This window comes from Bombina bombina, chromosome 12 (genome assembly GCF_027579735.1).
Source record: "Bombina bombina isolate aBomBom1 chromosome 12, aBomBom1.pri, whole genome shotgun sequence".
Taxonomy (NCBI): Eukaryota; Metazoa; Chordata; class Amphibia; order Anura; family Bombinatoridae; genus Bombina; species Bombina bombina.
In genome coordinates, this window is record NC_069510.1 from 152560723 (window position 1) to 152580032 (window position 19310).

Genomic DNA, 19310 nt, shown 5'->3' on the forward strand with positions numbered 1-19310 from the left:
AGCATGGACAGCATTTCCTTTGCCAGGCTTCACCTCAGACTGTTGCAATTACACATGCTGATGCAGTGGAACGGCGATCATTCGGATCTATCTCAACAGATTTCTCTGGACAACCGATCAAGAGAATCACTCTCTTGGTGTTTTTGTTCGGATCCCTTGTACAAGGGATGTCCGTCTCAAGACCATCCTGGGTGACTGTGACTACGGTTGCGTGTCTGTCAGGATGGGGAGCTGCTTGGGGTGCCAGGAAGGCACAGGTCCTATAGACTCAGGAGGAAAAGCTCTTTCCCAATCTCATTTGAGATCTTCGGGCAATATACAATGCTCTGACGGTTTGGCCTCTGCTGGGTTCATCCCAGTTTATCAGTTTTCAATCAGATAATATATCCTCGGTGGCTTACATCAACCATCAGGGGGGAACAAGTAGCTCCCTTGCTATGAGGTAATTATCTCGGATTCGGGAGAGGGCGGAGACCCATATTTGTTCACTGTCAGTGATGCACATTCCGGATGTGGACAACTGGGAAGCGGATTCCTCAGCAGACAATACTTTAATCCGGGGGATTGGTCTCTCCATCCCGAGTGTTTGCGGAAATTTGCAAGAGGAAGATCTTATGATGTCTCATTACCAAGTTACCCAGATATGGGTCGAGGTACAGGGATCCTCAGGCGGAGCTAACAGATGCATTAGCGGGGCCTTGGAGGTTCAATCTAATTTATCTTTTACGGCCGTTACCACTACTTCCTACTGTAGAGGCTCAAATCAAGCTTGCATCAATGATGCTGATTGTTCTGTCTTGGCTGCGAAGGATATGGTTGGCGGACTAGTGGGGATGTCGTTATCTCCTCCGTAGAAGTTACCTTGTCGCAGGGATCTTCTGACCAAGGTCTCTTTGTTCATCTATGTCTAGATCTCTGAACCTGACTGCGTGGATATTGAACGATTAGTCCTAGCCAAGAGAGGGGTTTCTGGGAGTGTTATTTTTACTCTCAAGCTTGTAGCTGGTTGCTCGTCGCATCTATCATAAGGTGTGGAGGACCCACTTATTCTGTTCTCTTTCTGCAAGTCCCCTGAGGAGGCAGATTTCGGCCCTGTCTGTGTTACTGCACAAGAGGTTCACTGAGCTTCCTGATGTGCAGTCACTTCTTAAGGCTCTGTTAGGATCAGATCTGTGTTTAGATCTATTGCTCCTCCTTGGAGTTTGAATCTTGTTCTTTAGGTTTTGCACGGGCTCACTTGGAGCCTATGCATTAAGTGGACATTAAATTATGTCTTGGAAGGTTCCTTTTCTATGGGCTTTTGCTTCTGTGCGCAGAGTATCTGTGATTACTGCCTTGCAATGCATCCCTCCTTATCTGGCTTTCCATGCTAATAAGGTTGTTCTTCGAACCAAGTTAGGTTTTCTTCCTAAGGTTGTGTCAATTTGCAACATCAATCAAGAGATTGTTGTTCCTTTCAATGTAATTCTGGATGTGGATTGTTCCTTGAAGTCCTATCTTCAGGCCACGTAGGAATTTAGACTAACTTTTTTCTCTCTTCTCTTTCCGGGAAGCATAGTGGTCAGAGGGCCTCTTCGACTTCCTTATCTTTTCGGCTGAGGAATGTCCTCCATTTCGCATGAGACAGTAGGACATAAGCCTCCTCTGAGGATTACAGCTCCTTCAACTAGAGCTGTGACCTCTTCTTGGGCCTTTAAAAACGAGGCTTCTATGAAGCAGATATGTAAGGCGGCTACTTGGTCCTCTTTACATTCTTTTGCAACATTTTACAATTTTGATGTTTTTGCTTCGGCGGAAGCATTTTCCACTTCTTTATTAGAGTTTGAACACTGCTGATTTACATTCTCAATTCCTTGGATATCTTTTTATATCCCTTTCCTGTTTTATACAGTTTAACTACCTTTTCCCGTAGATCCTTTGACAATTCTTTTGCTTTCCCCATGACTCAGAATCCAGAATCGTCAGTGCAGCACTGGATGAAAGATGCAAGGGTCTGTCAGGAGTCCAGAAACTCATTGACCTTTTATACACACACACGAATTACAAGCAAACAGATCACAGGTGAGGATGGTTACCTTTAATAGCCATTCAAACCCTGTTGTGTTAAATTGTGTGCATGTTATCAGGCCAAAATCACCAGGGTATGTAAACTTTTGATCAGGGTCATTTGGGTAGTTTCTGTTGTCATTATGATTTAAAAAGAGTAAACACAGTTGATTGATAATAAATGGCTTCAGCCAAACACTAACCATGAGTGAAAGAAAAGTTTTTGTGTTATCATTCATATTCTCTGAAAAATGGCCAAGAAATCATAAATTCTGCCAGGGTATGTAAACTTATGAGCACAACTGTATATATATATATATATATATATATATATATATATATATATATATATACATATACAGTATTTATGTGTGTGTGTGTATAAATATATATAATTATGTATATCTGTGAGTTTTATAAATATAATAAAAATAACATTCTCTTCTGAGTAAAGAACAATCGGCTAGATTACGAGTTTTGCGTTAAGCTGAAAAAGTAGCGTTAACAGGTCCTAACTCTGCTTTTTCACTACCGCTGGTATTACGAGTCTTGCAGGTTTAGGGGCACCGCACACTTCTTTGGCCTTACCACAAACCGACTTAAGTAAACTTCGTAAACCCTTTTTTCTTTGGGACTAACATAGCACCGGTATTACGAGTCTGTCCTGGGAGGCCAAAAAGTGAGCGGTGCACTCTCTACCTCCAAGATCCGTAACACATTCTAAAGTCAGTAGTTATGAGTTTTACACTACAATGCTGTAGCATAAAACTCATAACTAAAGTGCTGAAAAGTACACTAACACCCATAAACTACCTATTAACCCCTAAACCGAGGCCCTCCCGCATCGCAAGCACTAAAATAAAATTATTAACCCCTAATCTGCTGCTCCGTACATCGCCACCACTATAAAAAACATATTAACCCCTAAACCGCGGCACTCCTGCCTCGCAAACACTAGATAAATATTATTAACCCCTAATCTGCCGCCCCTAACATCGCCGCCACCTACAATATATATATATATATATATATATATATATATATATATTAATATTAATCCCTAATCTTCCGCCCCCAATGTCGCCGCCACTATATTAAATTTATTATCCCCTAAACCTAACCCTAACCCTAACACCCCCTAATTGAAATATAATTGAAATAAATCTAAATAAAATTACTATCATTAACTACATTATTCCTATTTAAAACTAAATAGTTACCTATAAAATAAACCCTAAGATAGCTACAATATAACTAATAGTTACATTGTAGCTATCTTAGGGTTTATTTTTATTTTACAGGCAAGTTTGTATTTATTTTAACTAGGTACAATAGTTATTAAATAGTTATTTACTATTTAATAACTACCTAGCTAAAATAAATACAAAAGTACCTGTAAAATAAAACCTAACCTAAGTTACACTAACACCACACTACAATTAAATAAATTCCCTACATTAAATACAATTAAATAAATTAAATTAGCTAAATTACAAACCCCCCACTAAATTACAGAAAATAAAAAACAAATTACAGATCTTTAAACTAATTATACCTAATCTAATAGCCCTAACAAAATAAAAAAGCCCCCCCCCCAAATAAAAAAAAACCCTAGCCTAAACTAAACTATCAATAGCCCTTAAAAGGGCCTTTTGCGGGGCATTGCCCCAAAGTAATCAGCTCTTTTACCCGTAAAAAAATACAAACAACCCCCCCAACAGTAAAACCCACCACTCACACAACCCCCCCCCCCCCAAATAAATAGCTAATTAAAAAACCTAAGCTCCCCATTGCCCTGAAAAGGGCATTTGGATGGGCATTGCCCTTAAAAGGGCATTTAGCTCTTTTGCAGGCCCAAAGCCCTAACCTAAAAAATAAACCCACCCAACAATACACCCTTAAAAAAATCCTAACACTAACCCCCGAAGATTCACTTACTGGGAGAAGTCTTCATTCAAGCGGCAAGATGTCCTCAATGAAGCCGGCAGAAGTGGTCCTTCAGACGGACAGATGTGGTCCTCCAGAAGGGCAGAAGTCTTCATCCAGGCGGCATCTTCTATCTTCATCCTTTCCGGCGCGGAGCGGGTCCATCTTCAAGACATCCGACGCAGAGCATCCTCTTCAAACGACGGCTTCTTCGTAATGAATATCTCTTTAAGTGGCGTCATCCAAGATGGCGTCCCTTAGATTCTGATTGGCTGATAGAATTCTATCAGCCAATCGGAATTAAGGTAGAAAAAGATTGAGCTTGCATTCTATTGGCTGATTGGAACAGCCAATAGAATGCCAGCTCAATCCTATTGGCTGATTGGATCAGCCAATAGGATTTTTTCTACCTTAATTCTGATTGGCTGATAGAATTCTATCAGCCAATCTGAATCTATTTTTTTTTGTGATTTAGCTAATTTAATTTATTTAATTGTATTTAATTTAGTTAATTTATTTAATACTTGTACTAAAGCCCGTGTACACGGGCCATTTTTTGCAGTACAGCGGTTCCACCCCTTGAACTCTCCCCCCTCTCTTTTGCTCTCTCTTCCCCCTTCTCTTTTGCTTTCTCTCCCCCCTCTCCTTTGCTTTCTCTCCCCCCTCTCCTTTGCTTTCTCTCTCCCCTCTTTTGCTCTCTCTCTCCCCTCTTTTGCTCTCTCCCTCCTTTCTTTTGCTCTCTCTCCCCCCTCTTTTGTTCTCTCCCGCCTCTTTGGCTCTCTCCCCCCCTCTTTGGCTCTCCTCCCCCCTCTTTGGCTCTCTCCCCCCCTCTTTGGCTCTCCTCCCCCCTCTTTGGCTCTCCCCCCCCCTCTTTGGCTCTCTCCCCCCCCCTCTTTGGCTCTCCCCCCCCTCTTTGGCTCTCCCCCCCCCCTCTTTGGCTCTCTCCCCTCTTTTGCTCTCTCTCCTATTTGGCTCTCTCTCTCCCCCTTGGCTCTCCCCCCCCCTTGGCTCTCCCCCCCCTTTGGCTCCCCCCCCCCTTTGGCTCCCCCCCCTTTGGCTCCCCCCCCTTTGGCTCCCCCCCCTTTGGCTCTCTCCCCCGCCTTTGGCTCTCCCCCCCCCTTTGGCTCTCTCCCCCCCTCTTTGGCTCCCCCCCCCCTCTTTGGCTCCCCCCCCTCTTTGGCTCTGCCCCCCCCCTCTTTGGCTTTCTCCCCTCTTTGGTTCTCTCTCTCCCCCCTCTTTGGCTCTCCCCCCCTTTATCTCTCTCCCCCCCCTTTGGCTCTCTCCCCCCCTCTTTGGCTTTCTCACCCCCGCTCTTTGGCTCCCCCCCCCCTCTTTGGCTCTCTCTCCCCCCCCCCTCTTTGGCTCTCTCTCCCCCCTCTTTGGCTCTCTCTCCCCCCTCTTTGGCTCTCTCTCCTTTTTGGCTCTTTTTCCTCTTTGGCTCTCTCTCTCCCCCCTCTTTGGCTCTCTCTCTCCCCCCTCTTTGGCTCTCTCTCTCCCCCTCTTTGGCTCTCTCCCCCCCTCTCTTTGGCTCTCCCCCCCCCTCCCCCTTCTCTTTGGCTCTCCCCCCCTTCTCTTTGGCTCTCCCCCCCCTTCTCTTTGGCTCCCCCCCCTTCTCTTTGGCTCTTCCCCCCCTTCTCTTTGGCTCTTCCCCCCCTTCTCTTTGGCTCTCCCCCCCCTTCTCTTTGGCTCTCCCCCCCCTTCTCTTTGTCTCTCCCCCCCCTTCTCTTTGGCTCTCCCCCCCCCTTCTCTTTGGCTCTCCCCCCCCCCCTTCTCTTTGGCCCCCCCCCTTCTCTTTGGCTCTCCCCCCCCCTTCTCTTTGGCTCTCCCCCCCTTCTCTTTGGCTCTCCCCCCCCTTCTCTTTGGCTCCCCCCCCCTTCTCTTTGGCTCCCCCCCCTTCTCTTTGGCTCTCCCCCCCTTCTCTTTGGCTCTCCCCCCCTTCTCTTTGACTCTCCCCCCCTTCTCTTTGACTCTCCCCCCTTCTCTTTGACTCTCCCCCCCCCCTTCTCTTTGGCTCTCCCCCCCTTCTCTTTGGCTCTCCCCCCCTTCTCTTTGGCTCTCCCCCTTCTCTTTGGCTCTCCCCCCTCTCTTTGGCTCTCCCCCCCCCTTCTCTTTGGCTCTCCCCCCCCCCTTTGGCTCTCCCCCCCCCCCTTTGGCTCTCCCCCCCCCCCCTCTTTGGCCCTTCTCCCCCCCCTCTCCTGCTCCCTCTCTGGCTCTGTCTTCACATCGCGGGACCCCGCCCGGCCACGCCCCATCGCGGCGACACCCGCCCGGCCACGCCCCTCGCGACGCCCGGTCACGCCCCTCGCGACGCCCGGCCACGCCGCTCGCGACGCCCAGCCACGCCCCCATTGCAACGCTCCCGTCGACCACAAACAGCTGTGAGGTCTGGGGAGCGCGTGGCCGCTTCTCACGCAGCAGACCTCACAGCTGTTGAGTAGCTTACCTCGCGCTCCCCAGACCTCACAGCTGTTTGTGTACCTCGCGCTCCCTATCTCAAGGCCAAGTGTGTTTGTCTCTACTGCGCATGACAGCTTCGGACAAACACACTTGGCCTTTTATAATATAGGATTAGTGTAGTGTTAGGTGTTATTGTAACTTAGGTTAGGTTTTATTTTACAGGTCAATTTGTATTTATTTTAGCTAGGTAGTTAGTTAATAACTATTTAATAACTTTTCTACCTAGTTAAAATAAATACAAACTTGCCTGTAAAATAAAAGTAAACCCTAAAATAGCTACAACAATGTAACTATTAGTTATATTGTAGCTAGCTTAGGGTTTATTTTATAGGTAAGTATTTATTTAGTTTTAAATAGGAATTTTATTTAGTTAATTATAGTCATTTTCTTTAGATTTTTTAAATTATATTTAAGTTAGGGGGGGTTAGGGTTAGACTTAGATTTAGGGGTTAATACATTTTATATAGTGGCGGCGACGTTGAGGGCGGCAGATTAGGGGTTAATAAATGTAGGTAGGTTGCGGCGACATTGGGGGTGGCAGATTAGGGGTTAATAAATATAATGTAGGTGGCGGCGATGTTGGGGGCAGCAGATTAGGGGTTAATTAGTATAATATAGGTGGCAGCGGTGTCCGGAGCGTCAGAATAGGGGTTAATAATATAATGTAGGTGTCGGCGATGTCGGGGGCAGCAGATTAGGGGTGTTTAGACTCGGGGTTCATGTTAGGGTGTTAGGTGTAAACATAACTTTAGTTTCCCCATAGGAATGAATGGGGCTCCGTTACTGAGCTTTATGCTGCTTTTTTGCAGGTGTTAGGCTTTTTCTCAGCCGGCTCTCCCCATTGATGTCTATGGGGAAATCGTGCACGAGCATGTACAACCAGCTCACCGCTCACTTAAGCAGGTATTGGAGTGCGGTATGGAGCTCAATTTTGCTCTACGCTCACTTCTTGCCTTTTAACGCCGGGTTTGTAAAAATCCGTAATACCAGCGCTGTAGGTAAGTGAGTGGTGAGACAAAATTGCTCGTTAGCACCGCATAACCTCTAACGCAAAACTCGTAATCTGACCGAAAGTTATTGTAGTTATTTCTTAAAAGGTTATGAAACCCCAATTTTTTCTTTCATGATTCACAGAGAGTATACAATTTACTTCTATTATCTAATTTGCTTAGTTCTCTTGGTATCTTTTTATGAAAAGTATACCTAGGTAGGCTTAGGAGCTAGCTGCTGATTGGTGGCTGCACATATATGCCTCTTTTGATTGGCTTACCATTATGTTTAGCTAGCTCCCAGTAATGCATTGCTGCTCCTTCAAGAAAGGATAGTTAGAGAATGAAGCATAATTGGTAACAGAAGTAAATTGGAAAGTTGTTTACAAATGTATGCTTTATTTGAATCCTGAAAGAAAAATGTTGGGTTTCAACGCTCCTTCAACTTTAGCGCCACATGGCTTACCTCACCTTCGGGAAAGAGCTTGAGTAAAGGCCAGAACAGGATGTTGTAGTGTGCCCCATACAAGTCTATGGGGAGAACGAGTCAGTGCGACCGCACTATCCGACCTGCAGATAGTAGCACACCTGAGGCTTTCGTTTGAGCAATAACTGCTTACTTTCAACTTGTAATACCAGCACAAGAATAATATTGCTATTGATTTAACTGTGTTAGCACCCAATTGCGCTAATATTCTTAAACTCCACTACTAATCTAGGCCTTTCTTTTGAATTCTGTTTTGTATTTTAAAGGAACATTACATTAAAAAATATCATTATCCATAAAACATATAATTTATAAATAATTAAAAAAAAAGACATTGACATATACTTTCGGTATTTATTTTGCCTGCTTTTACTGTAATTTAACTCTGAAAATGTTAGTGTTTGTATTCCTTCCCCAGAGAAGCAGAACTCAAACGGTTCTACATGCCAAGCAGTGATTGGCTGATATGTGTAGGAGCTCATTCATATCCGTCACTAATTTGCTACATAAACAACATTAGTCAGATTTTTCAAGATGTAAGTCCCTGGTCTAGAACGAGGGTTGGTACCTTTTATGGAAAAAATACCGCCCATGTGAATTAGCATAATTTTGCATAAATAATTATACAGCATAAATCGGGAACAAAAGCTGCTAGGACTGATTTTAGCTAATCATTGGAATATTATTGGATTTCTACACAGCTAGGAGACGTTTTGCCATGATAGCATGTTTATTTCTATATTTAAAGGGATATGATACCCAAATATTGAAACACTTGAAAGTGATGATCGTAGCTGTAAAATGCTGACTAGAAAATATCACCTGAACATCTCTATGTAAAAAAGGAAGATATTTACCTCAAAATGTCTTAAGTATTCACACCCCAGTGTTAAGGACTTTAAGCAGCCATGTTATTTCCCTATTCAGTTTAAGGAAGTTTACTATGAAATCTCATTAGATCACAGTAAAATAGTTCATGACCTGAGCACTGCTGTAGCTGATTGGCTGCTGTTCATTTCTTCCTTTTTTTTCTTTTTTTTTTACCTGCAGTTGGGCAGTAACTGAAACATAACTTTCTTTCATGTAATTAGCAAGAGTCCATGAGCTAGTGACGTATGGGATATACATTCCTACCAGGAGGGGCAAAGTTTCCCAAACCTTAAAATGCCTATAAATACACCCCTCACCACACCCACAAATCAGTTTTTACAAACTTTGCCTCCTATGGAGGTGGTGAAGTAAGTTTGTGCTAGATTCTACGTTGATATGCGCTCCGCAGCAAGTTGGAGCCCGGTTTTCCTCTCAGCGTGCAGTGAATGTCAGAGGGATGTGAGGAGAGTATTGCCTATTGAATGCAGTGATCTCCTTCTACGGGGTCTATTTCATAAGGTTCTCTGTTATCGGTCGTAGAGATTCATCTCTTACCTCCCTTTTCAGATCGACGATATACTCTTATTTATATACCATTACCTCTGCTGATTCTCGTTTCAGTACTGGTTTGGCTATCTGCTATATGTAGATGAGTGTCCTGGGGTAAGTAAATCTTATTTTCTGTGACACTCTAAGCTATGGTTGGGCACTTTATTTATAAATTTCTAAATATATGTATTCAAACATTTATTTGCCTTGACTCAGAATGTTCAACATTCCTTATTTTCAGACAGTCCGTTTCATATTTGGGATAATGCGTTTGAATCAATCATTTTTTCTTACCTTAAAAATTTGACTTTTTTCCCCTGTGGGCTGTTAGGCTCGCGGGGGCTGAAAATGCTTCATTTTATTGCGTCATTTTGGGCGCAGACTTTTTTGGCGCAAAAAAATCTTTTCTGTTTCCGGCGTCATACGTTTCGCCGGAAGTTGCGTCATTTTTGACAGTTATACTGCATCAAATGGACATTAAATGCAAATTGTAAACTACATGATTATGAACATTCATAAAAAGAATAATTTTGCAATGAAAACTTTATTTTCTCAAATGAGTATATTTTTTCAAGTTTATTTTTTTCACAGATTTCCCTGTTCCCCAGAACAAAAGAACCCCTGCTAACCAATCACAAACTAATATTCAGATATAACACAAACAAGACTGAGATAGCCTGCCCTCTTGTATTCCCTTAAGGTGGTTTAGCACTGATTCAACTTGGTTACTACTGCAAAGAATGATTTTCCTATAATGATTGTTGATGCAAAACTAATAACCCCACCTTTTAAAAGCATGTGACACAATAGAAGTCTAGGGAGGGACGGAAAGTAAACAAAAGCTCACATATATTGCCTAAAAGTATTAACCCAAGCCTCCCTGGGACAAAGTTTTTAGATGTATTTTACAGCAAAAGGCTGCAAAATAAATAATAAATGTATATTGCAATAATGAAACATTTGATGATGTGTTCAAATGTCAAGTTTAACGGTCCTTTAATCTTTATTTTAAATTTTGACCTGAACCTTTAAAATACCAGCCATGTTGGTAAAATACAGACTGGTTGGCAGCCCTACCTGCTAAACACAGCATATTTTTCTAAGGAAACAACTTGAAAGCATTTATTTTGCATGCAGATTTTTTGTAATGTTGTGATCACTTCTGCTGCATAAAATATAGAAAAGCTTAGCGATTGGATGTATCCTGCACTGCTTAAGTCTCTAGGGCACTGCTGTATGTAACATACACACGTATCACACAAGCACTAATAAGTGTTTTCCACAGGTGGTATGAAATTATGAAGCAGTATAAGACGTTCCAATATTATAACCTTTTCTATTTATTTATAAATGTTACTTAAAGGGCCATGATACCCAAATGTTGAAACACTGTAAAAAGCTGACTAGAAAATATCACCTGAACATCTCTATATAAAAAAGAAAGATATTTTACCTCCTAATGTCCTAATTACTCACACCCCACTGTAAAGGACAGGAAATCAGTATGTCTGTCCTGGGACTTGCAAGGGAGCTTGCCTCATGTACACTCATGTTATTTCCCTATTCAGTTTAAGGACATTTACTGTGAAATATATATATAGGAATATCTATTTATAAATACTTAGAACATAGGGGACTAAGTGAAGAACATTGGAATGTGAAATATTTACGTGTCTATACGTGTGTACATATGTATTTATATGTATATGTCTATAAATACACATATAAATACATCTACACACACACACATATATATTTAGATAAGTATATGTATGTATCTCTGTTCTCGCCTGCCTTTTTTTTTTTTTTTTCTAACACGAGACCTCATATCTTTAAACCCTTATAACTTTTTTTATGCAATTTTTAAAAAAATAATAATAATTTTTATAAGTAGTGTTATGAGTGTAACTGTACTGTGTAATATATTTTTATTTTTTTCCCCCACTTTTTATTGAAGTGTAATAGTTAACTGGAGCTCTGAAGTTGCGCTAAGCCCATGAGACTAAATCGCGATACACAACATAATAATGCACACTCCGCACATGACACACACACACAGATCACAAACATACACAACATAATAATGCACACTCCGCACATGACACACACACACACAGATCACAAACATACACAACATAATAATGCACACTCCGCACATGACACGCACACACACACAGATCACAAACATACACAACATAATAATGCACACAACGCACATGCCACACGCACACACAGATCACAAACATACACAACATAATAATGCACACTCCGCACATGACACGCACACACACACAGATCACAAACATACACAACATAATAATGCACACAACGCACATGCCACACGCACACACAGATCACAAACATACACAATATAATAATGCACACTCCGCACATGACACACACACACAGATCACAAACATACACAACATAATAATGCACACAACGCACATACAGATCACAAACATACACAACATAATAATGCACACTCCGCACATGACACGCACACACACACAGATCACAAACATACACAACATAATAATGCACACTCCGCACATGACACGCACACACACACAGATCACAAACATACACAACATAATAATGCACACTCCGCACATGACACACACACACAGATCACAAACATACACAACATAATAATGCACACTCCGCACATGACACACACACAGAGATCACAAACATACACAACATAATAATGCACACTCCGCACATGACACACACACACAGATCACAAACATACACAGCATAATAATGCACACTCCGCACATGACACACACACACACAGATCACAAACATACACAACATAATAATGCACACTCCGCACATGACACACACACAGAGATCACAAACATACACAACATAATAATGCACACTCCGCACATGACACACACACAGATCACAAACATACACAACATAATAATGCACACTCCGCACATGACACACACACACAGATCACAAACATACACAACATAATAATGCACACTCCGCACATGACACGCACACACACACAGATCACAAACATACACAACATAATAATGCACACTCCGCACATGACACAAACATACACACACAGATCACAAACATACACAACATAATAATGCACACTCCGCACATGACACGCACACACACACACAGATCACAAACATACACAACATAATAATGCACACTCCGCATATGACACACACACACACAGATCACAAACATACACAACATAATAATGCACACAACGCACATGACACACACACACACAGATCACAAACATACACAACATAATAATGCACACTCCGCACATGACACGCACACACACACAGATCACAAACATACACAACATAATAATGCACACTCCGCACATGACACGCACACACACACAGATCACAAACATACACAACATAATAATGCACACTCCGCACATGACACACACACAGAGATCACAAACATACACAACATAATAATGCACACTCCGCACATGACACACACACACACAGATCACAAACATACACAACATAATAATGCACACTCCGCACATGACACGCACACACACACACAGATCACAAACATACACAACATAATAATGCACACTCCGCACATGACACAAACATACACACACAGATCACAAACATACACAACATAATAATGCACACTCCGCACATGACACGCACACACACACACAGATGACAAACATACACAACATAATAATGCACACTCCGCACATGACACGCACACACACACACAGATCACAAACATACACAACATAATAATGCACACTCCGCATATGACACACACACACACAGATCACAAACATACACAACATAATAATGCACACTCCGCACATGACACGCACACACACAGATCACAAACATACACAACATAACAATGCACACTCCGCACATGACACGCACACACACAGATCACAAACATACACAATATAATAATGCACACTCCGCACATGACACACACACACACAGATCACAAACATACACAACATAATAATGCACACTCCGCATATGACACACACACACACAGATCACAAACATACACAAAATAATAATGCACACAACGCACATACAGATCACAAACATACACAACATAATAATGCACACTCCGCACATGACACACACAGATCACAAACATACACAACATAATAATGCACACTCCGCACATGACACGCACACACACACAGATCACAAACATACACAACATAACAATGCACACTCCGCACATGACACACACACACAGATCACAAACATACACAACATAATAATGCACACTCCGCATATGACACACACACACACAGATCACAAACATACACAACATAATAATGCACACTCCGCACATGACACACACACACACACACAGATCACAAACATACACAACATAATAATGCACACTCCGCACATGACACGCACACACACAGATCACAAACATACACAACATAACAATGCACACTCCGCACATGACACGCACACACACAGATCACAAACATACACAACATAATAATGCACACTCCGCACATGACACAAACATACAGAACATAATGCATGCTCCGCACATGACACGCACACACACAGATCACAAACATACACAACATAACAATGCACACTCCGCACATGACACACACACACAGATAACAAACATACACAACATAATAATGCACACTCCGCACATGACACAAACATACAGAACATAATGCATGCTCCGCACATGACACACACACAGATCACATACATACACAACATAATAATGCACACTCCGCACATGACACGCACACACACAGATCACAAACATACACAACATAATAATGCACACTCCGCACATGACACGCACACACACAGATCACAAACATACACAACATAATAATGCACACTCCGCACATGACACACACACACAGATCACATACATACACAACATAATAATGCACACTCCGCACATGACACGCGCACACACACAGATCACAAACATACACAACATAATAATGCACACTCCGCACATGACACGCACACACACACACAGATCACAAACATACACAACATAATAATGCACACTCCGCACATGACACACACACACACAGATCACAAACATACACAACATAATAATGCACACAACGCACATGACACACACACAGAGATCACAAACATACACAACATAATAATGCACACTCCGCACATTACACGCACACACACAGATCACAAACATACACAACATAATAATGCACACTCCGCACATGCCACACGCACACACAGATCACAAACATACACAACATAATAATGCACACTCCGCACATGACACGCACACACACACACAGATCACAAACATACACAACATAATAATGCACACTCCGCACATGACACACACACACACAGATCACAAACATACACAACATAATAATGCACACAACGCACATGACACACACACAGAGATCACAAACATACACAACATAATAATGCACACTCCGCACATTACACGCACACACACAGATCACAAACATACACAACATAATAATGCACACTCCGCACATGACACGCACACACACAGATCACAAACATACACAACATAATAATGCACACTCCGCACATGACACACACACACAGATCACAAACATACACAACATAATAATGCACACTCCGCACATGACACAAACATACAGATCACAAACATACACAACATAATAATGCACACTCCGCACATGACACACACACACAGATCACAAACATACACAACATAATAATGCACACTCCGCACATGACACACACACACAGATCGCAAACATACACAACATAATAATGCACACTCCGCACATGACACACACACACACAGATCACAAACATACACAACATAATAATGCACACTCCGCACATGACACACACACACACAGATCACAAACATACACAACATAATAATGCACACTCCGCACATGACACACACACACAGATCGCAAACATACACAACATAATAATGCACACTCCGCACATGACACGCACACACACAGATCGCAAACATACACAACATAATAATGCACACTCCGCACATGACACACACACACACAGATCACAAACATACACAACATAATAATGCACACTCCGCACATGACACGCACACACACAGATCACAAACATACACAACATAATAATGCACACAACGCACATGACACACACACACACAGATCACAAACATACACAACATAATAATGCACACAACGCACATGACACACACACACACAGATCACAAACATACACAACATAATAATGCACACTCCGCACATGACACACACACAGATCACAAACATACACAACATAATAATGCACACTCCGCACATGACACACACACAGATCACAAACATACACAACATAATAATGCACACTCCACACATGACACACACACAGATCACAAACATACACAACATAATAATGCACACTCCGCACATGACACACACACACACAGATCACAAACATACACAACATAATAATGCACACTCCGCACATGACACACACACACACAGATCACAAACATACACAACATAATAATGCACACTCCGCACATGACACACACACACAGATCACAAACATACACAACATAATAATGCACACTCCGCACATGACACACACACACAGATCACAAACATACACAACATAATAATGCACACTCCGCACATGACACACACACACAGATCACAAACATACACAACATAATAATGCACACTCCGCACATGACACACACACACACAGATCACAAACATACACAACATAATAATGCACACTCCGCACATGACACACACACAGATCACAAACATACACAACATAATAATGCACACTCCGCACATGACACACACACACACAGATCACAAACATACACAACATAATAATGCACACTCCGCACATGACACACACACAGATCACAAACATACACAACATAATAATGCACACTCCGCACATGACACACACACACAGATCACAAACATACACAACATAATAATGCACACAACGCACATACAGATCACAAACATACACAACATAATAATGCACACTCCGCACATGACACACACACACACAGATCACAAACATACACAACATAATAATGCACACTCCGCACATGACACACACACACACAGATCACAAACATACACAACATAATAATGCACACTCCGCACATGACACACACACACAGATCACAAACATACACAACATAATAATGCACACTCCGCACATGACACACACACACAGATCACAAACATACACAACATAATAATGCACACTCCGCACATGACACACACACACAGATCACAAACATACACAACATAATAATGCACACTCCGCACATGACACACACACAGATCACAAACATACACAATATAATAATGCACACTCCGCACATGACACACACACACACAGATCACAAACATACACAACATAATAATGCACACTCCGCACATGACACACACACAGATCACAAACATACACAACATAATAATGCACACTCCGCACATGACACACACACAGATCACAAACATACACAATATAATAATGCACACTCCGCACATGACACACACACACACAGATCACAAACATACACAATATAATAATGCACACCCCGCACATGACACACACACACACAGATCACAAACATACACAACATAATAATGCACACTCCGCACATGACACACACACAGATCACAAACATACACAACATAATAATGCACACTCCGCACATGACACACACACACACAGATCACAAACATACACAACATAATAATGCACATTCCGCACATGACACACACACACAGATCACAAACATACACAATATAATAATGCACACCCCGCACATGACACACACACACACAGATCACAAACATACACAACATAATAATGCACACTCCGCACATGACACACACACAGATCACAAACATACACAACATAATAATGCACACTCCGCACATGACACACACACACACAGATCACAAACATACACAACATAATAATGCACACTCCGCACATGACACACACACACAGATCACAAACATACACAACATAATAATGCACACTCCGCACATGACACACACACACACAGATCACAAACATACACAACATAATAATGCACACTCCGCACATGACACACACACACAGATCACAAACATACACAACATAATAATGCACACTCCGCACATGACACACACACACAGATCACAAACATACACAACATAATAATGCACACTCCGCACATGACACACACACACAGATCACAAACATACACAACATAATAATGCACACTCCGCACATGACACACACACACACAGATCACAAACATACACAACATAATAATGCACACTCCGCACATGACACACACACACAGATCACAAACATACACAACATAATAATGCACACTCCGCACATGACACACACACACAGATCACAAACATACACAACATAATAATGCACACTCCGCACATGACACACACACACAGATCACAAACATACACAACATAATAATGCACACTCCGCACATGACACACACACACACAGATCACAAACATACACAACATAATAATGCACACTCCGCACATGACACACACACACAGATCACAAACATACACAACATAATAATGCACACTCCGCACATGACACACACACAGATCACATACATACACAACATAATAATGCACACTCCGCACATGACACACACACACAGATCACAAACATACACAATATAATAATGCACACTCCGCACATGACACACACACACAGATCACAAACATACACAACATAATAATGCACACTCCGCACATGACACACACACACACAGATCACAAACATACACAACATAATAATGCACACTCCGCACATGACACACACACACAGATCACAAACATACACAACATAATAATGCACACTCCGCACATGACACACACACAGATCACATACATACACAACATAATAATGCACACTCCGCACATGACACACACACACAGATCACAAACATACACAACATAATAATGCACACTCCGCACATGACACACACACACAGATCACAAACATACACAACATAAAAATGCACACTCCGCACATGACACACACACAGATCACAAACATACACAATATAATAATGCACACTCCGCACATGACACACACACAGATCACAAACATACACAATATAATAATGCACACTCCGCACATGACACAAACACAGATCACAAACATACACAATATAATAATGCACACTCCGCACATGACACACACACAGATCACAAACATACACAACATAATAATGCACACTCCGCACATGACACACACACAGATCACAAACATACACAATATAATAATGCACACTCCGCACATGACACAAACATACGTATACATTTACCTATATATATATATTTTTTTATGCTTTTATAAAATTCTCTGTTGACTCCTAAAATCCTAATAATAATAATATGTCTAACATACAAAGCTACTGAGTCCCTGTGAGTTTTATCCCTCTTGCCTGGATTTGATAACCAGACACTTTAGTTAAAAAGATAACTGATTTTTCGCAAGTCAATTTAAAACTAGTTAGTCGCAGTGTCAGGGAGCAGTTACCATTTAATAGGACAGTAAGACTTTTTTTTCTTCATCTTTTGGGGGAGGCTAAAGGGAGAGTGTCTCAGAGAGAATTCTTTGCTCTTCTCTATAGAGACCCCGGCTGCCCTCGCAGGATCCCCTGCCAGGATTTCTATCATCTTCTGATCAAATATTAATGTATAATTCTCTGCTTGCTCACTTATCCAAAGCCAATTAATATTATCTGTCAATTATTTACAGATCCTGAGCTGCGAAGGATCTTCCCCGAAGACTTCAATGACCAGGTTTGGAATGCCTAATTAATTTTCTTTGCCTTTATTCCCTCTAATGTGACACGGTATTATCCACCCTATGTTATTTGCTTCTGTCCTGTAATAAATAGAGATAAACATATGATCATACAAGCGCAGGCAATTCTTTAGT

The 19310-nt window shown here is 41.8% G+C and overlaps 1 protein-coding gene across 1 annotated transcript in view; it reads left to right on the plus strand.

Annotated features, from left to right (window-relative positions):
* DENND1A (DENN domain containing 1A) overlaps positions 1–19310 on the plus strand; it is a 1966771-nt gene that overhangs the window by 275751 nt on the left and 1671710 nt on the right. The window contains 1 exon segment of the mRNA XM_053695696.1: positions 19128–19171. Within this exon segment, the coding sequence (XP_053551671.1) occupies positions 19128–19171 (44 nt within the window).